At 36.2% G+C, this 27,571-nt stretch overlaps 1 protein-coding gene across 2 annotated transcripts; it reads left to right on the forward strand.

Annotated features, from left to right (window-relative positions):
• The first annotated feature begins 7,484 nt into the window (after positions 1-7,484).
• Positions 7,485-25,861, forward strand: LOC103966218 (4-alpha-glucanotransferase DPE2). Of its 2 annotated transcripts, none has more exons than XM_009379373.3 (23): positions 7,485-7,762; positions 7,951-8,375; positions 8,919-9,036; positions 9,142-9,197; positions 9,353-9,480; positions 9,597-9,723; positions 9,863-10,059; positions 10,910-10,988; positions 11,158-11,196; positions 13,254-13,373; positions 13,492-13,593; positions 13,748-13,831; positions 13,941-14,183; positions 14,279-14,404; positions 14,532-14,606; positions 14,782-14,853; positions 23,080-23,196; positions 23,592-23,689; positions 23,911-24,070; positions 24,192-24,290; positions 24,632-24,829; positions 25,019-25,112; positions 25,264-25,861. In XM_009379373.3, exons 2-23 carry the CDS (start codon positions 8,010-8,012, stop codon positions 25,500-25,502), a joined length of 2,937 nt encoding a protein of 978 aa, XP_009377648.2. In that variant the 5' UTR covers positions 7,485-7,762; positions 7,951-8,009; the 3' UTR covers positions 25,503-25,861. The 2 variants fall into 2 exon arrangements, with proteins under 2 accessions (XP_009377648.2, XP_009377649.2); XM_009379374.3 differs by having other exon boundaries at positions 7,957-8,375.
• Positions 25,862-27,571: the final 1,710 nt, after the last annotated feature.

The following is a 27,571-nucleotide window of genomic DNA, read 5'->3' on the forward strand; positions in this document are numbered from 1 at the left end:
AGTATTCTATATATTTTCTTAAAGAAGTCTCTTTCCAAGCCTTCCTAGGTTTTCCACCCCTTTTTGCCTTGAGCCTCCATCTTATAGCCATCTTCTGACCAGAGCATTTGTAGGTCTTCAGTTCATGTATCTAAACCATTTTAATCTATTTTTGTCTCGTCTTATCTTCAATTACGGCCACTCCTACTTAATACCTCTATAGTTTGTGCAATTTTATATGTCGTCCTTATTCTTGTAAATAGGCACCAAAGTGCTTTTTCACCACTCATTTGACAACTTCTTCATTTTCAAAATCTTATTGAAAAGGTTTGTGAGTCAAGTTATACCCGTCCCACCTTCCACACTTCAATCTCTATATAGTCATGACGCATTGCTTTTTTATGCCTCATATTTTTCAAAGCTACTTCCTCTTTTCTAAGTTGGGGGTAGAAGAAGTAATTTCCATTCTTAGTTTCTTAACTCACCCAAAGAAGTACTCATGTTGTGTCTTTCATTGAAAAGATTATAAAAATAAGCTCTCCATTTGCCTTAAGACCAACCCACTTAGCTTCTTGAAGGCACATAATATTTATCCTTCTCCTCACCAAAAGTTCTACTACTTTCATAGATTTTCCCGTTAAGATTCTTATATTTTATGTTCCTAACCGCATTCTACTCTCTTGAAAATATATGGAAGAGAGAGAGAGAGAGAGAGAGGATTGTTTTTCGAATTAAAGATTCTATGATAACATGTGGGTAAGGTTTGAAAAAAAAAAAAGTAAAAATTTGATTTGGTTGACAAAGAATTTTGTTAATACGTAGTTTAGATTAAAAGCATTGTGCTAGTGGAGAGGTTGATTCCATCTGCCCTATTAACTAATTAGTGAAAAGTGTCATGACAAAAGCATATAAGGTGGGTGAGAAAATAAGTCAAGATAAGTGGACACTTATGTTTCAACTCTTTAGTGTGGGTCAAAAAATAACTTTGGGCGGGAAAAGATTAGGATCCTATTTCAAATTTATTGTGGGTGGGATGAACATAGGAGCACTTTAACTAAATAGTATCGTGGGCATTAAATGCTAAAATCAATCTTTGAGTAGTTTGAGTGACTTATGAACACTTGAAAATAATTTTTTTCAATTCTAACCCATTATTTTAATCTTTCCCTCCTTTTTTGAGTAATTTAGAGTAAAAATGTCATATATATTTAATAAGTAAACAATTAAGTTTATGAAATTACTATGTGATGTGAGACAATGAGTGGATATTGTTATATAACTTTCTAATTGGTTGAGTATCCCCAACAAGAGTTTGCTATTTTAGCTAGCCAAATACCCAAAAGCTATTATAGCTTGTCCGTTTAGCATCAAGATGGTCCTGAATTTGAAAATTGATCAATGTAAATTTTGTTAAAAAGACTCTTTTGTCCTCTCTATTAGGCTCTTCTTCTTGCTGAACTGGAGCTTGTGAGAAAATGAGAAGGATTCTCTATCCTCGTATTCCCTTCCCCTTTCCTTCCCTCCTCTCACACTTTGATTTTTATCTTTTTGTCTCTATAATAAAATCAATATAAGATGTTGATGTGACTTAATCGTAATCATTCAAATAGGAAGGGAGTGAAGTTTTTGAAAGTTAAATAATTTTGAAATTCTCTCTTCTTAGCTACATGTAGCTGGTGGAAAAGGATCTGGTGATTATGGCCATTCATCGTACATTGTGCGATCAGAAATCATTTAAATTTTAAATTAAATATAAATTGTACCTAAAGAAAACATGATGTATAATGAACAGTCACGATCACAGGAATCCCCAGGAAAAGGATCCAGCGAGGATCCTTTTCCGTAGCTAGTGACTCTTCAGTTTTTAATTTAACTAGTAAGATAGTTAGTGCATGTTTGGTGCAAGCAAGGATTATGTTTAATGAGACTAAGCTGGACTTGCTAGGATTAAATGCTTCGCTAAGGAGCCTTAGCAAGACCCCCCCCCCCCCGAAAAGGAGATGATTGCTAATCCCGTCTCCTACACTTGCTTTGCTTCATCTCAGGCTCAGTTCAGGACTCCAGTATGCTTCGCATCGTCCTCATAGCTGTCCAACGATCGACGACAGACCTGCATTGTTGTTGAAACCCAAATCCCCAAAAGACGAGATATTTGAAAGAACGTTGTCGGATGAGCGCTGTTGTAAGACGCAACGACGCCAGAAGTGTCCCCAATCCCAGCTTCAACAACGGTGTTGCAAGCACAAATCACCATTTCAACGAGGTCATACCCAAAATCGAATGGATCTAGGCCAACCAAGCTTGCCCATTCGGGATTCCACACCCACCGAACAAAAACTTGAAAAACCAAGCTCGATTCTTCGTTTTGCAAAAAAAATTTTGGCAATTAATCTGAAAGAAAAAAAAGGGAATGGAAGGAGAGCGTGGGATGGAGAGAACAAGGGAGATAAAAGGGAGAAAAATATGGACTGATGGAGGCTTTAAGAGAGAAAGAGAGTTTTTTTAGAATAAAAAAAGGTAGAATTAATTAATATAATATTATTAGATATGAATTAAAAAATATAATATTGTAGTTTGGTATTATCCTTCTTTTTAGTTGGACATTGCACCAAACGTTTCACTAAGTCAATTTAGTTTAGTGTAGTCTAAGCCAGTCTAGCTTACTCCCTGAAGCTAGTCCAGTCCGAGATAGTTCGATGCAATAAACGCACCCTTAATGTGTTGGACTTGAATTTTGGAGAGTTGTGAGCTAAAAAGCAAAAAATGCTCATTGAGCTTTTGATAATATAGTGATATTATTCAGACTTTTTTGCCTAGTTTGTCAGACACTTAAAACACGTCACGTCAAATCTAATCTTGTCAAACCACAATAATACATTTCAACCAAAAAAAAAAAAAAACCCACAATAATACATTAATTATAGACACTTACTAGCCATGATGTTGAGAGGCATGTTATTCGTTTGAATGTGAAAACTAACATTGCAGTTTGCATTATCAAATACTAGCATTTGCCTACATATTTTTTGTGTATGAACACATTCTTTTAGAAAATAAGAAGGAGAGAGAGAGAGAGAGTGTGCCACATCCCGGCCCGGGACGGATCACTTCCCGGGCTAGCTCCACCACTGTAGCACGATATTGTTCGCTTTGGGCTTACCATTCCCTCACGGTTTTGCTTTTGGGAACTCACGAGCAACTTCCTAATGGGTCACCCATCATGGGATTGCTCTAGCCCCCTTCTCGTTTAACTTTGGAGTTCCTATGGAACCCGAAGCCAGTGAACTCCCAAAAGGCCTCGTGCTAGGTAGATATGGGAATATACATATAAGGATCACTCCCCTGGGCGATGTGGGATGTCACAATCCATCCCCCCTTAGGGGTCCGACGTCCTCGCCAGCACACATGCAACCAGGGTTAGGCTCTGATACCAAATTGTCACTTCCCACCCCGAGGCGAATCACTTCCCGGGTCTGCTCCACCACCGTAGCACGATATTGTCCGCTTTGGGCTTACCATTCCCTCACGGTTTTGTTTTTGGGAACTCACAAGCAACTTCCCAGTGGGTCACCCATCATGGGATTGCTCAAGCCCTCTTCTCGCTTAACTTCGGAGTTCCTACAGAACCCGAAGCCAGTGAGCTTCCAAAATGCCTCGTGCTAGGTAAGGATGAGAATATACATATAAGGATCACTCCCCTAGGGCGATGTGGGATGTCACAATCCACCCCCTTTAGGGGCCCGACGTCCTCATCGGCACACACGCGGCCAAGGTTAGGCTCTGATACCAATTTGTCACATCCCCGCCCGAGGCAGATCACTTCCTGGGCCTGCTCCACCACCGTAGCACGATATTGTCCCCTTTGGGTTTACCATTCCCTCACGGTTTTGTTTTTGGGAACTCACGAGCAACTTCCAGTGGGTCACCCATCATGGGATTGCTCTATCCCCTTTCTCGTTTAACTTCGGGAACCCAAAGCCAGTGAGCTCCTAAAAAGCCTCGTACTAGATAGGGATGAGAATATACATTTAAGGATCACTCCTCTAGGCGATGTGGGATGTCACAGAGAGAATGAGAGGTTTTTGTTTTTGGTTTATATATATTGGAGGTATTTTAACATCACCGGTAGGTGAGGTTTCAATAAAAACAGTAAAATTTGGACCTGTGAAATTACATTATTGCTCATCATTTTTTTTGTGTGATAGAAGACTTAAGTAATCTTGTTTACCCTCTTTTAGTTGACAAAGAAATTTTCACTAATTAATAAAGATTTAGTTGAGCTACGTTTAACTATACTTGTGTGAAAAAATGTCACCCCGCAAGTGCGCAACGAATTTTTCGGAGGTTAAACAATGTTTGTAGTATGATGCCAAATAAGAAAAAACATAAGGTGATGAATCTTCATAATATGTTCACTCAAAGGGGTGGGCTAATATAATCAAGGAAAAATGGAAAGATAAAAAAATCGGATAAACTAGTTAAGTGAGCTTAATATCACTAGCATTGTTTTATTTTACATTACATTGGACTTATTAATCTGATCAAACATGGGCTAAATATCTTAAATTTGAATTTAAGGCTAAATAAAAATGGTAAAATAATAAAATTAAACATTTAAAAGATAGGTAATGCTAGGGAGACTAAATTTGTGAACAAAATTTATAAATTAAATGATGTGTCACCAATAAAAATGAACACATTTATTAACGCTTAAGTAATAATCAAATCATCAACTTCCATGGGTAATTCTGGAACTTACCCTATCCTGCTAGAGTGTATAACAGCTCTGCCCTTGGTCACTCTTATTTATGATGAGTGAATCCTAGATATTAAGGATTTCTAAGAGGAGAATTTATCCTATATGACTAAGACGTACCTTCTCATTTTATAAATGCCCCAATATTTATAAAAACTATTAATTATAATAACAAAAAAAAACCCCATCTAAATAGACTTAGATGTCCTAAATATTCCAGGAGAATCCTCGCCAGATCCTTTTTGTGAGGATCTTGGGGATCCTCCAATCACATCCGTTTATCGTACATCATGCGGTCAGAAATCATTGTAAATTTTTTTTATTTAAAATTGAATATAAACAGTACCTAACAAAAACTGGCCGCACAATGTATGATGAACGGATGTAATTGGAGGATCCCCGGAATCCTCACAACAAGGATCCGGTGAGGATCTTCTCTCCTAATATTAACTTAGACTGCCAAAAAGTGTGATTTATACCGACGGTTGAAGTCGAGGTCACTTTTATTGATGTTGTTGTCGGAGCTGTGAAGGGCATCGATGTTGAAGAGATTGAAAGCGATGGAGAGGGTGGCGGTGATATGCTCTTGTTGGCGTGGGGGATAGGGGATAAGACAAGTGTGGTTCGAGGTGGGGGATGAGGCTGCTTGGTTCGAAGTAAGGGGATGGGCAAAAAGGATCCTATGGATCCTCACATCTTATCCGCACGATGTACATGAACAGATAGGACGTGAGAATCCTAAGGATCCTCATAAAGAGGATCCGGATGGGAACCAAAATGGGGGATGGGGTTATTAGATAAAATAACCTTATTTTATTATTATTTCTTTAATTTTTAATTTTTTTAGTTACTATCAACGTGGGCGCTAAGACGCTATGTGACGATTTACGAGAGGGTTTGATAGGAAGGTGTTGACCCCAAAAATTACAATGCCTACGTGGCGTGTAGGCCAAATAATTAATAGGCTAACTACATCATTCGGTTGTGTGCGGGGCGTGCTAACTCGTCGGCTGAGCTCGGTCGAGGAGTAAAATTTGTTGATGTTGCATTGAGCGCACTGCTGACTTCTTAATCTTGCAACTGTGAACGAGAAAGGAACACGTCTCGCCCTTCGGGTTCTCAAGCCTGAAGACAAGGCTGCTAGTTCTGCGAACTTCACGAGTTGTCGATGCTGAGTTCGGTCAGGGTGATTATATTCGTAAGAGTATACGCACATCAAATCAACTCCAAACTATACAGACACAGGTACTCAAAAGAGATGTATGTCTTGATGGTAAATGTGGTTCGGCCGTCAGAATGTTGAACTCTAAAACTCACTTGTGAGTATCCAATCCTAAAATCACTCAGTGTTCAATGCGCCAAATGTAGTAACTTGTAACACCTTACTTCGCCGGGAAGGCTAATAAGATGACCTCTACTAATAAGAATTCGAAAACCCTTCTTGACTGAGACTTGGATAGGTAACCAGTCGGCCTCGACGCAGTGTTGCTTATCCAAGCTGAAGGTGCTCCTCGGTCGGCTGATTCTACGGCAACAGTGCTGTTTATCCAAACTGAAGGTGTTCGCCGGTTGCCTTCACAGTGTTGTTTATCCAAACTAAAGGTGTGTTGGCGGAAAAAGAAAATAAAAAAAATCTCAAAGTGTTTGAGAGGTTTGTGCAGGGCAATTTGTGTGTTGAATTGGAGAGCCCTGAATGTTGTCCGCGACACTATATTTATAGAAGCAAATGTTATGTGCGCGCGGCCAGATAATTTTGTAGAGTCCAACTACAACTCTAATTCACAGAACTGAACTTGATCCACATCAGAAGCCAAGGCATATCCTTCAAGTTGATCTGTGGGATTTGTTCCTTGACTTTTCAAACCTAAAAATTAAGCTTATCACATCTCATCAGAAGCCTAGCCTACCTAGGCTTCTTATCTCATCATAAAAAACTCCATCAGTAGCTTTTAAACCCATCTGACAACATCTATCACCATGCAAAAAGACCTAGTCTACCTAGGTTGCTTATTTCATCATTATCCAAGACCATAACTTTAAGATCATCAAATCCCATATCCTAATCTCCACTCCAAGCTACTTCAATCTACATGTCCACTGACAGACATCCTAATCAATTTGAACTGTACTACTTGCTTTATTATTTGACGCCGTGTATATCCCAATATTCCACCATCATTCAAATTAATTGGGATTTAGACAAATTTTAGGTTTAAATAATTTAATATATTACTAAGAGATAATATCATGATTAAAATCACAATATTATTTCTCAATAATAACTAAAAATCATTTCAACCACTTTGTCATTCTATGGTCTAAAATTCTACTCATTCTGTCATTCAACGACCATGATTACTCGGACTGATAATGTAAAATCGAGTCCAAACAGAAGACTAACAGAAGTACGAAAGTTTCACAAAATTCTCACTTTAAATATAAAAGTAAGACAAAAAAACTTGATGTATGAAACTATGAAAATCACAATACCTGAAGGGAAAACTTTGTCGTTAATGAGTCTGTTTCCTCAATCACGTGATTGAGTTGAGTGAATTTAGTTTTTAAAAAGGAAGAAATATATTGTACGGCTATTAGAGTTCTAAAAGACAGCAGCATATGATATTTCCATTTTTTCTGCAGCTAGAAATTACGATTGGAAAAAGTCCTTCGTTTGCAAAGTTAAATGTAGAGAGTAAGGGCGTGATCTCTCTCTCTCTCTCTCTCTCTCCTCGGAACCAACTGTCAAGTGTCACTCTCCCGTGAGAGCAGCTTTGCTTTGCATTTCCTCCTCATTCTCCAAAAATAATAAGTAAATAAATCTGTGTTTAATTCAATTCATAGAAAGGGAAAAAGAAATCTGCTTTTTGTTTTTTTTTCGAATCAAACAAATGACCATCTCTGATATTTTCAATCTGTTTTGCATCTGATTGTATTGGTTGGCCACTGTTGCTTTTACTCGTGTTTTGATATGATAAAACGAGCGAGCCAACCGACTTGGAACTAGGGAACCAAAAGCTTTCGGTTCATGTGAGTGAAGCTCTGCTTTGATTTTCTTGGTTTTGATTTGGGTTTGTCTTAATTTTCTCGGGAAACAAACAGTGGAAAGGAATTCCCCTTCTGGATTTCGTAAATTTCACTGCTTTTTTGCTTTCTGAGCATTATTATTGTTTGTGATTTGTTCATGCTTCTTAATTACTCATCTCTCAATTGCCCAGGACCAGAAACTGATAGAAACTTGAGATCTGGGACCGATCAGTTTTTGAAGAAAAAGAAAATGGTGGAATTGGGATTGTTGTCCGGAAGCAGCAGCAAGTATGGTAGTAGTAAGCCGGTGAATGTGAGCTTCAGGATACCATATTACACTGAGTGGGGTCAAAGCCTTCTGGTGTGCGGCTCCGAGCCGGTGCTTGGTTCATGGAATATCAAAAAGGGTCTGCTACTGAGCCCTGTCCACCATGGGAAGGAGCTCATATGGTTTGGGACCATCTCTGTTCCAAAGGGCTTCAAATGTGACTACACTTACTATGTCGTCGATGAGAAGCGAAACGTTCTGAGATGGGAAATGGGAGATAAGCGTAAAATATTACTGCCTGAGGGGATCCAAGATGGAGAGGCAGTGGAGCTTCATGACCTTTGGCAGGTCTCATTCTTTCTTTCTTTCTCGACCTTTTCGGTTATTAATACTGTTTGTTTACCATTAACTTAATAATCCCCTTTACTTTTATTGCCTGATTCTGGTTTTTATTTATTTTTATTTTTATTTTATTATGATTGACACAGTAAGAGTTAGCCATTGGATGGTATGTTGGGATATTGGGAATGTTATAGTAATTGCTTTTTTTTTGTGATATGATTCGTTCAGTCGCTGTGCCTGTGATTGAAGAAAGAAAAAGATAAAACAAATTCGGAATTTTGCAACATTCCACCAGAAATTGTGGTTTCGTAATCTTAGTGTTTTTGTGTTTGGTTTTCTTTGCTTTCTTTTAATCAAAATTTGGCATCTAGCCTTTTAAGCTTTAATTAAAAACTTTAGAGATGCCATGTTAGAACTGAGTAGTATTTCTATTTATTTTTAATAATATTATCTTCCACTTAGCTGCCTTCCTCCAGTTGTTAGAACATAACATGCAGAGTAATGTTAGGTTCATCAACAACTTGATCTAAAAGCTCTGTTCATATCCAGGTGGGTGCTGATTCACTTCCTTTTAGAAGTGCCTTCAAAGACGTCATCTTTGGTCCGAAATTGAGTTTGGACATTGAAGTACCTCCCGGAGTCATCCGAAACACATTGGACCAGGATGGTAATTGTATCCAAATTGAAGATTATGGTTACTGCTCATGTAATATTACATTTTCATATTCTTTTCTTTAGCTAAATCATGTGATATGTGCCTTCCCATTGACAGATTCTGTTCTTGTCCATTTCAAAATCAGCTGTCCAAACATAGAAGAAGAAACAGCGGTAACTGTCCCTTATTCTCTAGTCAATTGTTCATACTTATCTGCAACTATACTTGCAAAAAATATATTTTTTTTCAATCAAAGTGGGGTTACTTCCGGAAAGATATCCAAGCTTGATTATTGCAGTTTTTTTATTTTTGGTCAAAACTGTTGCAGATATTTATTATTGGTAACACCTCAAAGTTGGGACAGTGGAATGTTCAGAATGGGCTTAAACTAAGCTACGCTGGTGAATCAATTTGGCATGCTGACTGTGTTTTGCCGAAGAGTGATTTCCCTATAAGATATCCTTGTCAAAGCTTTATCTTGGACAATTTGACCTTGTCCTTGTCATTAAATTTTAATGTGTTATGGTTATTGTTAGACCATCCCTCTCTTTCTTCCTTAACAGATGGTCCACATATAAGTATTGCAAATATGGCAACGCAGGAAACTTTTCTCCAGAAAATGGTCCAAACCGTGACCTTGTTCTTGACTCCTCAAAAACTCAACCGAGATACATTTTTCTTTCAGATGGCATGATGCGAGTAAGCTAGTGAACTCCTACTTACCCTGAATTATGATTAAGTAAACATTCAGTTGCATAATGGAGAAAATATATAAGCACATGCTGTAGCGTAAGTGTTCCTCTGTGTTGATCATTGTTTTTTGGATTGATGATGTTAGGAAATGCCTTGGCGGGGTGCTGGTGTTGCAATCCCAATGTTTTCTGTTAGATCAGAAAATGATCTTGGAGTTGGAGAGTTTCTTGACCTGAAATTAGTTGTTGACTGGGCTGCAGATTCTGGCTTTCATTTGGTTCAGCTTTTACCTATTAATGATACATCAGTGCATGGAATGTGGTGGGATTCATACCCCTACAGGTATGTTGACACCTCATTATCATAATACTATAACGTTTTTGTCTTCCTTGATGCCATTGGCTATTTATAAAAGCTCAATCAAAGTTTGATGCATAAAACTGGCTTGAAATTTTGTAGGGAGACAATTTCGGTTGTTTGCCACTTTTAGCTGGATAATATGTGCATTCTTAAGTTCCTATGTCTCTAATTATTATCTAAACATTAAATCCAATACAATAAATGAGAAAAGCTTTCTTGTTGTATTGAATAGCAATTGCCTTGGAAAAGTAACTTCCATCTGGTGGTTTCATCTTCTCTAGCTCCCTGAACGGTACACCAATGTGATCTATGGAAGGGAGGGTGGATAATTGGAAAAATGGATGGGGAAATTACACGGGAAGAGTAAAGCAATCAGGGAAGGATGTTATTTTCTCTTTTCTTGGTTGGCATAAAGAAAGGAGAAGTGGTAAGGAAGGGGAAAACGAGTGTAGATATAAGTTAGCCGATGTACCTGGTTTCAAGTGGGGTTTGTTGGAGGATAAGAAGGATCAAGAACAAATTGAGACGACTCTTCACCTCACCTTTCCACTTTGAACTCCCTCCCAACCAAAAAATGAAGACTCTCTCATTTCTCCCCCACCTTCCCCTCGTCCGTGATCCTTTTCTCTCTCCCTCCAGTCCAATAGAGTACAAAACTACCCTTTTTATCTTCATATTTTTTCGATTACAAAACCACCTTGTTGTATTCTGTTCATTGTTCGCTGACTAAAATGCACATCAAAATTGCATTGTTTTTTTCTATGATACTTATGTTATTATTTTGAAAGTTCCATCTCATTCAAAGTTTGGCTTTCATTTCTTCATCATGCAGCTCACTTTCTGTATTTGCATTGCATCCTTTATACCTAAGAGTACAGGAACTTTCAGAAAGTATGTCTTCGGATATCAAGGTGATCTTTATAAATCTTTTTTTCACTTGTATAATAAGAAAAACTTGAGTAATTATTATGCTTTCCTTTGAAGGATGCTAAATTGTCACTTGATTCCTGATTTTTTCCTTCGTTTTTTCATTATTATCACTTGATTCCTGATTTTTTTCCTTCGTTTTCTTTCTTATAGCTCGAGATTGAGAAGGCAAAAGAACAATTGAATGGAAAGGTAGTTCCTTAAAAGATTATATTTATTTCTTGCATATCATTACATCACATTAATGAGTTTACTATTTTAACTATGAATGACTAGTACATTAGTAGGCAAGCTGGACCAGACTTCGAAATTTGAAAAACATTTCGTGCAAGAGGCCTTCTGTTCATTAGTGATGGTATTATCTTTGAACAAGTAGGGGAAGGTGCAAGTTTGGCACAAAATAATTACAATTCAACTATTAAGAGGCTTGTTTTCCTGAACGTCTATTAAGAGGCTTATTTTGATTGACAACCACTACAAGATAAACCATTTTTTATTTTTCCTATTTTTTCGATTTTTATTTATTAATAACTTTTTATAGTTTCTTGTATTGTTTCTAAACAATTTGTGAGGCTTATTTTAATTGAAAAGCACTACAAGATAAACCATTTTTTAATTTTTCTTTTTATTTTTCCCATTTTTTCGATTTTTATTTATTAATTTAATAACTTTTTATAGTTTCTTTTATTGTTTCTAAACAATTTGCGGGTCCATCTACTGCCATGTCAATACCTCTTGATGACAAGGCTGAAGGTATAATCTATCCTCAAACAAAAGTTTGTATATGAAAAATGTCAAGAAAAAACCTAGAGGTAGTAAAGGCTGAAAACGGTTAAACTTCCAGATAGCAAAATGGAAATAACCCTATTAAAGACCACAAGATTTTAGGATGGGCAGGAGGCCCAGTTTTGAATCATAGCTTGTTTCAAACAGAGTCAAACGCATTTTATGAGGTTTTAGGAAATCCTAGCCAACTCTGACCCATTGAAGGTATCTGCACTAGTCATAAAAGCAGAATAAGGCAGAATCCTTGTTCTGTGTCTTTTCATCCATGAGAAGAAAGACATGAGATGAGAACCTGAGTAAGAAGAGAAATGACACGAGATCTGGGCAACAAGATTAATGGAACCTATGGAACAGTAACAAAAAAGAAGTATGTTTTCTTGTTTTTTTATTTTGTCCTTTTTATGGTCAAAAAAGGGTAAGGGTGACAGTGGTTTAGGTCTCAAGCGTTACCCTACTACCATGTTTAAAAAGAGAAACACTTGGATTTCAGTTTCGAATGGAAGTACTACATTTTTTTATAGAGTTCCAGGACATAAATTCCTTTAGTAATCAACTCTATAAATTATAGCATAATTTTGGATAGATGCCTGATAATCAACTATTAACCTTAATTCCTAATATTCATTATGTGTCACTGATACCTTGCAAGCCAGTTTCCAGAGGATCAGTTGTACCCACTGATTTAATATGATCTCTAGTTGCAGGAGGTTCTGCCTAGCTAATTTCAAGGTGCAGGTGGTCTGTACTAATCTGTTTTTATGTGTCTGCATTTGTCTGCCTCACCACGTGCTGGATGTGGCTCCATGTCATGTGAAGGAGAGTGTTTGGTTGATATACATTGTTTACCTATTTCCCAACGCCTTAAGCTCTTATGGTTTGTTGTCTTACGGAAACATGGGTCTACGTTTCCAAACATTATTACATCAAAGTGGAAAAACCTATACTGCACCAAACATGGGACCATGTAGTAGCAATGCAGTCCAGGCTAAAGTAAAATCCATTTATTGTTCTAAACTAGACCTTTGTCTGATGTAAGACAACGATCACAAATTCTTATTCGAAAAATAAGTTTTTCATTGTGTAGGGTCCACTCTGGACATGAGAATCATAAAAGATTATCTAATGATGACAAACAAATTGTTATTTATTCATTATTTCCTTTCTTCTATGTTTTTCTTTTTGCCACTAAATGTTATCCTTTGTTCTGAAAATGAAAAGATGACGTCCTTATGTATTGGAGTGTGAATATTTAGATATAATCAGGTTACTTCAAAAATAGCACATGACTGTTGAGCACCATCTGTTTCACCCTAAGGTTGGAAATCTTTGGTAGTTCTGTTTGTTCTTGATGACATGAAAATATTATTAACAAATTTCATGGACATAAGTATGATGGTCTCTAAATAACGCTAAGTATACAAAGTGATTTTGAAATTAACATATTTTGGTTTGCATCTTTGTAGGATGTTGATTATGAGGCTACCTTGACTACCAAACTTGCTATTGCGAATAAAGTATTTGCTCAAGAGAAGGATTTGATTCTTAACTCCAGTTCCTTCGAGAAATTTTTTTCTGAGAATCAGGTTACATAGTTTAACTCTTCTTCTTGCTATTATAATAATATTTGCATATTTTAGAAGTTTTCGGCTTCCCTTTTCAACTTGAAGTGCTAAGATTTTCTCTATTGATCATTGTTTATAGGATTGGCTAAAACCCTATGCTGCCTTCTGTTTTTTACGGGACTTCTTTGAAACATCAGATCACAGTCAATGGGGTCGGTTTTCTCATTTTTCAAAAGAAAAGGTGATCACCCTTCTTTGTGTGGACTTTTTTTTTCCTTTGTCAACTGTGTGGTACTTCCTTTCATATATATTGCTAATTAGTTCAAAATTTGAGTTCTGATTATATAGATATTATAATATTAAAGCTCTAACGTTCGGCTTTCTCTTTCTGACAGCTAGAGAAACTCGTCTCCAAAGACAGCTGTCACTATGACATAATCTGCTTCCATTATTATATCCAATTTCATTTGTATGGACAAGTAAGTAGTATTTATTCTAACTACTAGCAACATCTGCACGTTCTGTTATTATATCCAATTTCACTGTGGCATCCATTGTTGATTTCTTTGGTGATTTCATGAACGGCAGCTGTCAGAAGCTGCAGATTATGCAAGAAGGAAAGGTGTAATATTGAAAGGAGATCTACCTATTGGTGTTGACAGAAACAGTGTGGATACCTGGGTCAATCCAAATTTGTTCCGCATGAACACATCCACTGGAGCTCCTCCAGATTATTTTGATAAAAATGGGCAGAATTGGGGTTTCCCTACCTACAATTGGGAGGAGATGTCGAAAGACAACTATGCATGGTGGCGTGCTCGTTTGACACAGGTTTTTCTTGCTAGATTTCCCTAGTATTCCTTCTTTATTGTACCTTTTTTGTTGCTTGCATTTTAGATAAATATCTTTCTATGTTTATATGACAGATGGCAAAATACTTTACCGCTTACAGAATTGATCACATTTTGGGTTTCTTTCGTATCTGGGAGCTCCCAGAACATGCCATGACTGGGCTTGTTGGGAAATTTCGACCTTCCATTCCACTAAGTCAGGTAGACTTGTTAGTCAAATATCATTTGGCAAGATGAGACAATGGCTACAACATTGTGACTTGTTATCAAGGATTAATTTTTCTTCATTTTCAAAGTTAGTTCACAAAAATTAATCCTTCTGTTGTAGGAGGAACTTGAAAGAGAGGGCATATGGGATTTTGATCGCTTGAGTCGCCCATATATTCTGCAGGAATATTTACAGGTAAGCAAGTCTTCCTAGTCATCTATAATTTACTTCTCCTAATGTATTATCAACTTATTACAGATTTGCAGCTGAACTATGATGATTTTATCGTACTTTTGTAAGCTTTGTTGTCTTTTATTCTTGTCTTTATTGATCCCTTTTGTGTTCTATAAATTTTACTTTCTTGTTTCAGGATAAATTTGGAGCTTCATGGACTTTTATTGCCTCAAATTTTCTAAATGAATATCAGAAGAACCATTATGAGGTGAAAATTATTGGTTAATCTTGGAGATTTTTATCTGCTTTTTCATTAATAACCATTAATCACTCACTAATGATCATGGAAATCACTCACTAATGATCTTGGATGAGATTTCTTCCCTATTCTGAACTTTGTATGCGCTGTAGATGCACCTGAAGAAATATGGACAACTTCATCGATATTGTTGATAAAGAATGTTTGATTACCTCTATTCCCAAATTTGAAGTTGTTAGGATGTAGGCTAACAATACTTTTATATTCTAACACTCCTTACATGCGTCTCTCTCCACCATTAGAGCTTAAACTTATGGAATTGAATTTATAGTGGGAGTGTGCTATTGTAGGGATTCCAACTCATGACCTCTTGCCTTGATGTCTGATGTGAAATATTCTAACACTCAAATTAAAACCCTGTGATTGTAGTATATGAAAGTAGGGATCGTTTTAGGCCGGAGATTAGAAGGGATGCTAATCTACTCTAAACTGACTTAAAAACACAAAACTACACTTAAAAACACTTAACTAGACTTATATGACTCAAAACAAACTAAAAAGACTCAAAACACAAAAACTAAGTTAAATTGACTCGAAACGGACTCTAAGAAGTTATTTGGACGAATTTTAGACTATTAAGACTCAAAACACTAAATTGGACATATTTGAACATGTTTCTAACTAATCTAACACACTTAATTAAAGGGGAGATTGATTTGGACGAAATTAAAGTACAAACAAACAGATTTAAAGACTTAAACAACTTGGACGAAATTGGGGAAAAATATGGGTGATAAGCTAGCTAGAGGGTCATTCTCCACACATGACACACTTGCGTACAAATTAATTTTCAGTTGCTTTTCCAATAAACCATTAACCTCAACACCCCAGATTAACGATGAACAGCACGAATTAACCCTCAGATTTTCCTTAAGTCATTGAATTGGATGAAATACGCATCGACAACCAAATTATTCTTCAATAGTTCCCTACATGAACAACATAATAGAGATACAATCAAAGATCATTAAGTTTTGTGAAAATCATAAGCATTGACAAGGTATTCGTAACTATGAACAGCATGATACTTCCTGCTAGGAATTTACTTAACACGATTGTGACTAGCAACCTCTACTACTTATAAATATAAGTTCATAACGATTAGGTGAAACTCCCTTATATTTTAGCATCAAATTCATGCATGCAAACTAAGCGGGCCCTCTTAATCAACACACAAGAATAAATTCTTAATCAAGCAGTTAAGTAAATTATATTCACGATTTATGAAATCACAATTGAAAGTAATCAATTCATATTGCAAATATAATCATGGTTTCAAAGTCTCCTCTAGCTAAAACAAGTTTAGCTCCTCATGTTCGCAAAACAAAGATAATTAATCTTAAACATTAAAAACAAAGATAAAATACACCTAGAAACATTTCAGGCGGCTCCTCCTTCCTTCCTTGCTGCCAACAATGGGGATTTGTGTGAATTTAGGCTCTTGAGGTGTGGTGGATGGTGTGGTGTGAATTTGTGGTAGAGGGTGGTGGTTTTTGTGGCAGATTCTAGAACTTCTAGAAGGGTTACATGTGGCATAAACTTAATGCACGAAAATAGGGCTTCTAGAACTTGATATTTAGGTGATTTAACGTGAAAAGGAGTCCTCTTTGAAGTTGGAATTAAGGTAGGAAAAGATTAGGATAGGGTAAGATAAGATAAGGTTGGATAAGGTGTGGATAAGATAAAAAAATTTGGATAAGGTTCCTTATTTCTTGCTCTTTCCTTAGCTTCTTTGCATTTGGACTTCTTTCTCCAGATTTTTAGCCTTTTCTAGCATCTCTTGAATTCAATTTCGTCCATCCACATTGCTCCATAGTTAAGCTATCCAATCTATGCCCAAAACTGCTCCAAATAGCCTCAAAATGCACTTTCTTGCTCCTTTTGCCATTAGGACATAAAAACATACGAAAATAGCTTAAAAGACTAAAATAGATAGTAATTAAGTAACTAAATGCAAGGAAACAACATAACTAAGTAGCATAAATATGCTCCTATCAAATTCCCCCACACTTAGCTTTTGCTAGTCCTCGAGCAAAATGAAATAAATAAAACAAACAAAACACAATCTAGACCTTCCAACAATTGGCTCAGGGATTTCCAATGCAACATGACATATTAAAGATTACCACTCACATAGATTTTAGTTATCCCTACCCTCGAGCATATACTTAACCATAGTTACCACACACTAGCTCGCATTTAATCAATTAAAACATGATTTTGAATGTAGTAACATACCTTAGAGAATTCCCTCAATTCCTCATTGGATATACTCTCTATTTTCACATAGATTTTCTGATTACTCCCTACACTAGGTATATGTGAGAAAATTGATGTAAACATGTGGACTAATACTCACATATATATAATCAAAGAAGGCACTTTCTGGAATTATTAACATGTATATGATCTCATGAATGGAATGCCACTACTTAGACGCGAGAATCAAGGATGCCATATACTCAAACCAATTTTAAACTCCACATATTGAAACATATAACAATCAAGATCGAAGTCTTAAGGGTGGGTTGTAACGGGGCTAGGGTATTGGCTAACAAAGAAAGGTAAGGATAAACAAAAGTTCTTAAAGCAATAGTAAGCAAAGTAATGAAATAAACACTTAGAATTCACTTTTGAATGCAGAAATCAACTTTGAACACCAAGGGAAACTTCACACAAAACTCAAGGTCAAATTCAAACTTTTGGACTCTTTCTTCAACAATCAACACTTGTGAGTTCATTCTCACTTATTTTCAACTCTTTTTTCTTTCTTTTCTTTCTTTTTCACGTTTGTTTTTTTTTTCTTTTTTTCGTGCTCTATTCTTTTCTTTGGCACATAAATCATTCATCCCTCTAGATTCCCACGAAAATCCTTCCCCAACACTTGTTTTTCTGCAAATTGTAGAACAAAAGGAATTCCCTCTAAGTTATGCTTTACTATACTTTAAGAACAAGGGTATGGATAGTCCTATTCTAGGCTAGGTAAAGACAATATGGTTAACAAAGAAAATTAGGTTAACTAAGGCTCAAAGGGGTTAACATACAATACATATGCAAAGGGTAAGGTTTTTTGGCTCTCGTTTTAACTAAACAACTTCATCTTATTTTATGTTATGCACTCAATTTTATGCTTTGAATGAAATGGGCATGAGTTCTAGTATTTGGAACTATAGTGATGAAACGCATTCTAAGTAGCAACCAAGCAAAGAATAATGAGATCATGCAACGACTTAGAAAACAAGAAATCAAGATTAATAACTCTTCAAATAAAGTTTAGGTTCAAGTCTCTCAGGGTTGTAGCGTTAGTTTGAGTTTCTTCCTTCAAGCATGTTACAAAAACTTAGTTTTTTTCCTTTGTGGTTACTTTGAATTCGTAAATGTCAACTACCACTAAGCATAAACCAAAGAGCATATCAAACTTCCATCCATGTTTGTAACTTTCTTCAATAGTCATGCAATTAAAAACCAAATCCTCATCATTGTGTTGGAAGGTATCCTAAGACACAAACAAAAACGACTCTCAAAACAATTCTTTTTGGGTTTTTAAAACACTTTTTCGAATTTTTTTTTTTTTTTTTTCAAATTTTTGGATTTTCTGTTTAAGACACATGCAAACACTTCAAAACACACTAAAAACACTTAAAAACAGTGAGAAACAACTTTAGAAGTGATAGGTGATAAAATCCCATGAAAATCATGCAAAAACACTTTGTTTACCCCCTGCACTTAAACCAAACATTGTCCTCAATGTTTTAAGTATAGACTCACAAACAAATAACCACATAATACAACTAACAAACACGACAATCATGGCAAAGTAAAAGCAATAAAGAGTAGGGTTTAGGAACGCAAATCTGGTTATGGAGTGTTGGAGATTCCTAGGTCTTCTTTATTTGCATGCATAGGTTGCCTCCCAAGAAGCGCTTGCTTTAACGTCTTCCAGCCGGACGATACCTCCTTTTAAGCTCCCCTAGGTCCCATGGCATGAAATTGATCTTTGAATGGGAGATGATACTTGAGATGATCCGGTAATGGTTTAAATTCTAGAGTGGGTGCCTGAATCATTAACAACATATTAGTATAAAACAAAATTGAAATTCGGGGAGGTGGCTTACCTGTGTGCTCCGACATAAAGTCAAGAATAAACACCCCTTCGAAAGTTGTAGGACTAGAAAATTCAGCTAGATTTGGTGTTTTGAGAGTTATGACTTATCCTGTGTCATAAAATCCAATTTCTTTGCGAATTATTGTCTCAAGTATATCCTCTTTGATGAATTCTAGACATTCCCTAGCCACATCTTGCTCTTGATTCTTTGGAAAGGATTCGAAGATGCCTTTCTCACCCTCTGCTTCCTTGGATTGCATGATCCTGCAAGGAATAGGGACATTTGGTGGAATGGGGTTAGAAATAATTAAATTTGGAACAACCTTAACCTATGGTGGACGAATTGGGGTCTTGAGGTGGCTGCGGCAAGGGTGGTTCTACCCTTGCCGTGGCTTTGTCCAACTCCTCTTCCTCAAATTGCAATCTTTAATCTTTCTTGTGATTTGATTTTGATGGTTGAGGGTCCGTTCCAACCTTCTTGCCACTTTTCAAGATGATTGCCTTGGTAGTTTCAAATCTTCCTTTCGGATTTGCAATGGTTGAACTAGGGAGTTTGCCTTGGTCTTGAAACTGTCCTACGAACTCCGCTATCTGCCCAATTTGCTTTTCCAAGTGGTCCAACCTTTTGTCTTGATTTTACATTGCTTTGTTTTGATTTTCTTGCCCCCGAGAAAAATTGGTGAGTAACTTAATAAGCGTATCATTATACAAAGACGTACCTGAATTTGTTTGGGCAGGTTGTGGTGGCTGCATAGGTGTTGTATAGAACTCCTCATATGGCTGTCAATATTCTCCTTGAAGAGCCTCCTTGACTTGATTTTGTGAGCCCTGCACCAAAGAAATTAATTCATTAAGAACTTGATTGTAATCTATTGACGAACCTGAGTTTGGTTGGGCATATTGTGTATGAAAGTGCATTTTGAGGCTATTTGGAGCAATTTTGGGTATAGATTGGATAGCTTAACTATGGAGCAATGTGGATGGATGAAATTGAATTCAAGAGATGCTAGGAAAGGCTAAAAATCTGGAGAAAGAAGTCCAAATGCAAAGAAGATAAGGAAAGAGCAAGAAATAAGAAACCTTATCCAAATTTCCTTATCTTATCCACATCTTATCCAACCTTATCTTATCTTATCCTATCCTAATCTTTTCCTACCTTAATTCCAACTTCAAAGAGGACTCATTTTCACATTAAATCACCTAAATATCAAGTTTTAGAAGCCCTATTTTCGTGCATTAAGTTTATGCCACATGTAACCCTTCTAGAAGTTCTAGAATCTATCACAAGTACCATTCCTTGTCCTTCTTGGAATCTGATTGAAAGTGTCATTGTTCTTTGGTGATTTGGAGTCCTAATTTCTCTCCTTTTCAATCCAAATTCGTGCCTCCCCTTCACCCTATAAATACTTGATGCCACAACACTCAAAAACCACCACCCTCTACCACAAATTCACACCACACCATCCACCACACTTCAAGAGCTTAAATTCACATAAATCCCCATTGTTGGCAGCAAGGAAGGAAGGAGGAGCCGCCTGGAGTGTTTGGTTGGGCATATTGTATATGAGGTTGTGGTGGCTGCATAGGCGTTGAATAGAACTCTTCATATGGCTGCCAATATCATTTGTGTTCGACTTGTTGAAATTCCCACTACATAGAGTTTGTATGATCACTCCAATCTCTTTGTGCACATTGATTTGCTTGATATTCTTGCCTATAAGAACCACCAAATGTAGGGACACTTTGCATTGTAGACCCTTCGGCATACTGTGATAACTGACACGTAAGATTCGCTATTTGAGCTTGAAGATTAGCAATTTCCATGTCTTGCTTCTCTAGTACCTGAAATCAAAGAAATAAAACTAAATCAAATATAAAAAAAAAATAAACAAACAAACTGAGGGATTAGCAATTTTACTAATCCCCGGCAATGGCGCCAAAATTTGATGTGAAATATTCTAACACTCAAATTAAAACCCTATGATTGTAGTATATGAAAGTAGGGATCGTTTTAGGCCGGGGATTAGAAGGGATGCTAATCTACTCTAAACTGACTTAAACAAACTACACTAAACAACTAGACTTATATGACTCAAAACAAACTAAAAAGACTCAAAACACACAAACTAAGTTAAATTGACTCGAAACGGACTCTAAGAAGTTATTTGGACGAATTTTAGACTATTAAGACTCAAAACACTAAATTGGACAGATTTAAACATGTTTCTAACTAATCTAACACACTTAATTAAATGGGAGATTGATTTGGACGAAATTAAAGTAAAAACAAACAGATTTAAAGACTTAAACAACTTGGACGAAATTGGGGAAAAATATGGGTGATAAGCTAGCTAGAGGGTCATTCTCCACACATGACAGATGTGTACAAATTAATTTCCAGTTGCTTTTCCAATAAACCATGAACCTCAACACCCCAGATTAACCGTGAACAGCACTAATTAACCCTCAGATTTTCCTTAAGTCATTGAATTGAATGGAATACGCATCGGCAACCAAATTATTCTTCAATAGTTCCCTACATGAACAGCATAATAGAGATACAATCAAAGATCATTAGGCTTTGTGAAAATCATAAGCATTGATAAGGCATTCGTAACTATGAACAGCATGATACTTCTGCCAGGAATTTACTTAACACGATTGTGACTAGCAACCTCCACTACTTATAAATATAAGTTCATAACGATTAGGTGAAACTCGCTTATATTTTAGCATCAAATTCATGCATGCAAACTAAACGGGCTCTCTTAATCAACACACAAGAATAAATTCTTAATCAAGTAATTAAGTAAATTATATTCACGATTTATGAAATCACAACTGAAAGTAATCAATTAATATTGCAAATATAATCATGGTTTCAAAGTTTCCTCTAGCTAAAACAAGTTTAGCTCCTCATGTTCGCAAAACAAAGATAATTAATCTTAAACATTAAGAACAAAGATAGAATACACCTAGAAACATTCCAGGCGGCTCCTCCTTCCTTCCTTGCTGCCAACAATGGGGATTTGTGTGAATTTAGGATCTTGAGGTGTGGTGGATGGTGTGGTGTGAATTTATGGTAAAGGGTGGTGGTTTTTGAGTGTTGTGGCATTAAGTATTTATAGGGTGAAGGGGAGGCACGAATTTGGGCTGAAAAGGAGAGGAATTAGGACTCCAAATCACCAAAGAACAAGGACACTTTCAATCAGATTCCAAGGAGGACAAGGAATGGTCCTTGTGGCAGATTCTAGAACTTCTAGAAGGGTTACATGTGGCATAAATTTAATGCACGAAAATAGGGCTTCTAGAACTTGATATTTAGGTGATTTAATGTGAAAAGGAGTCCTCTTTGAAGTTGGAATTAAGGTAGGAAAAGATTAGGATAGGATAAGATAAGATAAGGTTGGATAAAGTGTGGATAAGATAAGGAAATTTGGATAAGATTCCTTATTTCTTGCTCTTTCCTTATCTTCTTTGCATTTGGACTGCTTTCTCCAGATTTTTAGCCTTTCCTAGCATCTCTTGATTTCAATTTTGTCAATCCACGTTACTCCATAGTTAAGCTATCTAATCCATGCCCAAAACTGCTCCAAATAGCCTCAAAATGCACTTTCTTGCTCCTTTTGTCATTAGGACCTGAAAACATACGAAAATAGCTTAAAAGACTAAAATAGATAGTAATTAAGTAACTAAATGCAAGGAAACAGCATAACTGAGTTGCATAAATATGCTCCTATCAATGTCATGATAAAGTTTGTTCTTTTACCACTTCTGCTAAAAGCTTAAACTGTTGGGATGTGGGGCAGTAATTATGTTCATTCTATTGTACAGCTACATTTTGAAAGCATTGACATTTGGGCTGGTTAAAAAGTTAGTTTTAAACAATTTGAACCGTATATAAACTTCAGGCTGTGAAATCCAACACTCCTACTTCGGTCTTTTGTATGATCATTACTTCTAGTATTTTGCTTCAGTGTCCATTACTTCTTGTATTTTCTGTTATAGTCGACCACGGAATTAAACTTTGTATTCAAGAACATTTTTTCTTTCCCATTCTTGATTATCAGTTTAAGGAGGACTGCAACACTCAGAAGAAAATTGCTTCCAAGCTGAAGTCATTCGCAGAAAGGTCTCTGTTGCAGGATGAAGACAAGATACGGCATGAACTCTTTGATCTTATACAGGTAGTTTTCCTATCAAAGAGTTTCACACTGTTAATTCTAGACTGATGTTCCTTTGATCTTATACAGGTAGCAAGTGCTAATAATATAAGGCCAGTGACTTACTATGTCAATGCTATGTCAGCATTATCAGTTAGGCTTGTTATTAGTCAGTTAAGTTGAGTTAACATAATTACATTGGATGAATGAACACAATTCTGATGTACTTCTCAGAACTTTTAGGGTCTGTAAGTGTTGCAAACCTGTTTCTAGAAAATGATTCTGCAAAATGAAAACAAGAAAACTGGATTCTTCTAGACATATGCTAGAAGCTTTTCTTGCGTTTCCCAAGTATTTTAAAGGGATTGCCACTGGTACTGCTGTTCGTTGGTTAATATTTTATGTAATTGTTATTGCAGAACATAGTGCTCATAAGAGATACAGAAAATCCAAGGAATTTCTATCCTCGTTTCAATCTTGAAGATACTCCAAGTTTTAATGATTTGGACGACCACAGGTACTTCGAAAAGTTTCTGGTTTGGGAACATGAGATTAGGCTTATTTGGTCATATTATCTTGATGGAGAAGAATTTGGTAGGAGAACCATTTTTTAAAATCAAGTCATTTGGTTTTCTTCTGCTCATTGTTACAAAAGAGTTCCCCCCTCTCACCTCTTTTTGGTTTGTGCTGATTTACTTCCATCATATATATTTTCTTATCAGTTTTTGTGTGATACAGCAAAAACGTATTGAAAAGATTATACTATGATTACTACTTCCACCGGCAAGAAAATCTGTGGCGGGAGAATGCTTTGAAAACGTTACCTGCTCTGCTTAACTCATCAGATATGCTCGCCTGTGGGGAAGATCTGGGGCTTATTCCTTCTTGTGTTCATCCTGTATGTTTGCTCAGCCCTTACCAACCCACACAACCACTATAAACTTCAGCCTGATTTCGATGGTTGTTGGCCCTCTTTGTTTTTATTGATTTCTTATTTTGTGATTGGTTTTTGGATGCAGGTGATGCAAGAACTAGGATTAATAGGTTTACGCATTCAGCGCATGCCCAGTGAACCTGATTTGGAGTTTGGTATTCCTTCTCAATATGGCTATATGACGGTAAGATAATGAGTCATATTTATCGCCTTCATAATGATGGAGATCATGCTTCAATGATTTGCTTCCTAAGGATTAAGTTCCTAGAAATAGATTAATTTCCTCATCTTCTTAGAGAAAGATGCCACTCAGAAAATCATCTCTTGAAAGAGTGAATGGGGAACAAATTAACTTGATCCTGTTGTAGTTTTTGTAAAAAATTTAAACCTATAGAAAGCTTGGAATTTCTGTTATTTCTGTATAAAGCATAAGTTTATTGAGATTTTGTATAAAGAAAATTTGGTCGCATGGCTCAAGATCTCAACTTTGATTGAAATGTTGTTAATTCATATAACTGCATTTAGGTATGTGCTCCGTCATGCCATGACTGCTCAACCTTGCGTGCTTGGTGGGAAGAAGATGACGAAAGAAGGCAGCGATATTTTAAGAATGTGGTGGGGTCTGACATGTCACCACCTGCTCGATGTGTTCCAGAGATTGCACATTTCATCTTAAGGCAACATGTTGAAGCTCCATCAATGTGGGCCATTTTTCCGCTTCAGGTACTGTGCTGGACATTTTAATGTGTCTTTTGTGTGTTTTCAATTGGAGTTTGATACACCTTCGAAAGCACAACGCAAGACATTTTGAAATTTTGGCTCCTCCATAACAAGTCATACTATATAATACTACAGTATACAATGGTATGTTATTTCTTTTGGATCCTTCCTCATGAGTTCTGCACTTGATAGGATTTGTTAGCGTTGAAAGAAGAATACACAACACGCCCTGCAAAAGAGGAGACGATCAATGACCCCACAAATCCCAAACACTATTGGAGATACCGTATGTGAAGATATGTTTTCAAGATTCAATTTGCCACTAAGTTGGCCTTGCCTTTTCTTTTCGTTGTTTATATTTTGGATGTTCACTTGTTTCAGAGATGACAAAATGCATCTTGACTTTTTGGTTTCAATTCCGTATTTTGCGTTCTCAGGTGTACATGTGACAATGGAGGCTTTGATCAAGGATAATGAACTCATATCGACCATCAAGGATCTTGTCCGTTCGAGTGGAAGATCATATCCGGCAGTACAAGCTGAAAAACAACCTAGTCAGGAATCAGCAGCAGTTGCAGGTACAGAGAACCAGAAAATGTCCAGCAGCAAAGATAAGGTTCACCCGGCAGCGTCATTGAACGGAGTTCCACAAAAGGAGATCGTGGCTGTTCGCTGATGGTGTTCGTGTAATGTGAAGGAGCTTAGTTAATAAGCAGAAAATAAGCCGACTGTCAACAAGAATCTGCATATTGTGTGCTTGATTTAAGTCTAGTTCTCTTTCCACGACCATCCAAAACCTTTTAACAATAAATAATGGAATAAAAAATAATGGCAGTACTAATGTGTTGAACTATCAATACCCTATGAAATAGATTGGCTGGCTGGCTTAACAATGCGCTCTATTTTGGCAGGTTGTCAATTTTTTTCTCTTTTTTTTTTTTGGGGAGTTGTTATTGACACTTTAAAATGTTATTAAGCATCATTTTATATATAAAATTCTCTTGTATTTGGATAAATAATAACTATTTTGGAGTATCGATAATTGCCTTTTTTTTCTTTCCATATCACAAAAGTTACTTTCAATAACATAATGTATGTTGGGTTTTTTTATTGACACCTCACATGTTGAATACACTCCATTTAAAAATGTAATACTAAACAATTTGTGACTCTAATATGAAATGACCATTCGAACCCTCATAGCTGCTCTTACTCTCAATTGTAGAATAAAACCCTAAAAACACAAACAAGTTGATGAAAATATATCTTTTGATGAACGGAACAAAAAATCGAGTTATGCTCCTCGTTCATTCATTGGTTTTCACATTCAAGAAATTATTTAAATAATGGAACAAAAATTTGACTTTTTGCAAAGCCATGCTCTAATTGGAATCCAAGAAATAGGAAGAAAACTAGAGAATGTTGAAAATTTTAAGATGTAATTAAATGTAATATTCTCGTGGCTGTTTGATGATGAAGAAATTCAATGTTTTTTGGGTTGGTTGGAACTGACATGACCTTAGAGGAACAGTTCCTACCATTTGTCCATCAGGCTTCTTAGAATCCAACATGATTGTTCAAGAAAATTTAACGGATGTTTATAAATCAAACTGCAAGATGGAGATTTTATACAACTTAATTCATCTTTCTTGTCTTTAAAATGTGTATGAATTTAGGAAAATCTGATGGTTAATTTGTGCAGTTCACAGTTAATTTGGGGTATTGTCATTCATGGTTTATAGGAATAATAAATGGAGATCGATTTGTGTTGCATATTGTCGTGTGGAGAAGGACCCTCTAGCTAGCCTTTTACCCTCTTTATTCACCCCAATTTAGTATCAATCAGTTTGTTTTTTGCAAGTTACTTAGTTTTAGTTTTAAATTTTATCCAAACCAAACCCCCCGCCATTGTGTCGTGTTAGTTAGTTTTAAAATTCGTTCAAACCTGTCCCTCGTTAGTATTTTGAGTCAAGTCTAGAATTCATCCAAATCACCATTTAGTTCTTGTTTTGAGTCAATTTGTTTGTTTTGCGCTGTTTTGAGTCATTAGAGTCTAGTTTTGTGTTTTTAAGTCTAATTTGTGTTGATGAGCATCTCTTCTAATCCCCGGCCTAGAACGATCCCTACTTATGTATACTACAATTGTCTAAAAATGGTTTAATTTGTGTGTTAGTTTCTACCACATCAGCGATGTGAACATACACGTGAAGCCTGGCCTTTGCCCGGGCAAGTACAAACACCAATATAATTTGCATGATGAGCAGTAATATAAATATGATCATACTATGGAAACTTCGTAATTCACCACAATAAAATAATAATATTTGTAGTCGTAAGTATATTCATGGCATCACGTCAAAATATGTATAAATGTGCATCCCATAGAATTAATGAGAATTTCATAAATTCCGCCAATACGCTAATTCTTAAAAATGTTAGTCTAATATAAGTGTAACATAGAAAATTCTTTATCAAATATATAAACGGAAACTAAATAAATATATAATATTTAAAAGCAAAGACCCATTGACAAATCATGTCGTCGGGTCAAACCCACTTCGTGGGCATTGAAGATCCTTGAAATGCATTTCACCTAGAAATGAAATCATTTACGTAAATATATAACGAACTAACATAAATATGCGTTTTCATACAAAGTATAGCTCATAAAGAAACTATTTTAAAACGGTCGAATTTCAGAAAACGGATGGCAAATTAGGATTTGGCACGTCGAGAAACCTAAAG

The sequence above is a fragment of a genome, unplaced genomic scaffold, assembly GCF_019419815.1.
Source record: "Pyrus x bretschneideri cultivar Hongxiangsu unplaced genomic scaffold, Pyrus_bretschneideri_v1 Contig66, whole genome shotgun sequence".
In the NCBI taxonomy this organism is placed as follows: Eukaryota; Viridiplantae; Streptophyta; class Magnoliopsida; order Rosales; family Rosaceae; genus Pyrus; species Pyrus x bretschneideri.

What these genes read in the sequence shown, in the direction of transcription:
- LOC103966218 (XM_009379373.3), top strand. Translation starts at nt 8,010, where the DNA reads ATGGTGGAATTGGGATTGTTGTCCGGAAGCAGCAGCAAGTATGGTAGT. An exon ending in ATCAGAAGAACCATTATGAG is followed by an intron (nt 14,854 to 23,079) that starts GTGAAAATTATT and finishes CTTGATTATCAG; the next exon opens with TTTAAGGAGGACTGCAACAC. An exon ending in AATGATTTGGACGACCACAG is followed by an intron (nt 23,690 to 23,910) that starts GTACTTCGAAAA and finishes TGTGTGATACAG; the next exon opens with CAAAAACGTATTGAAAAGAT.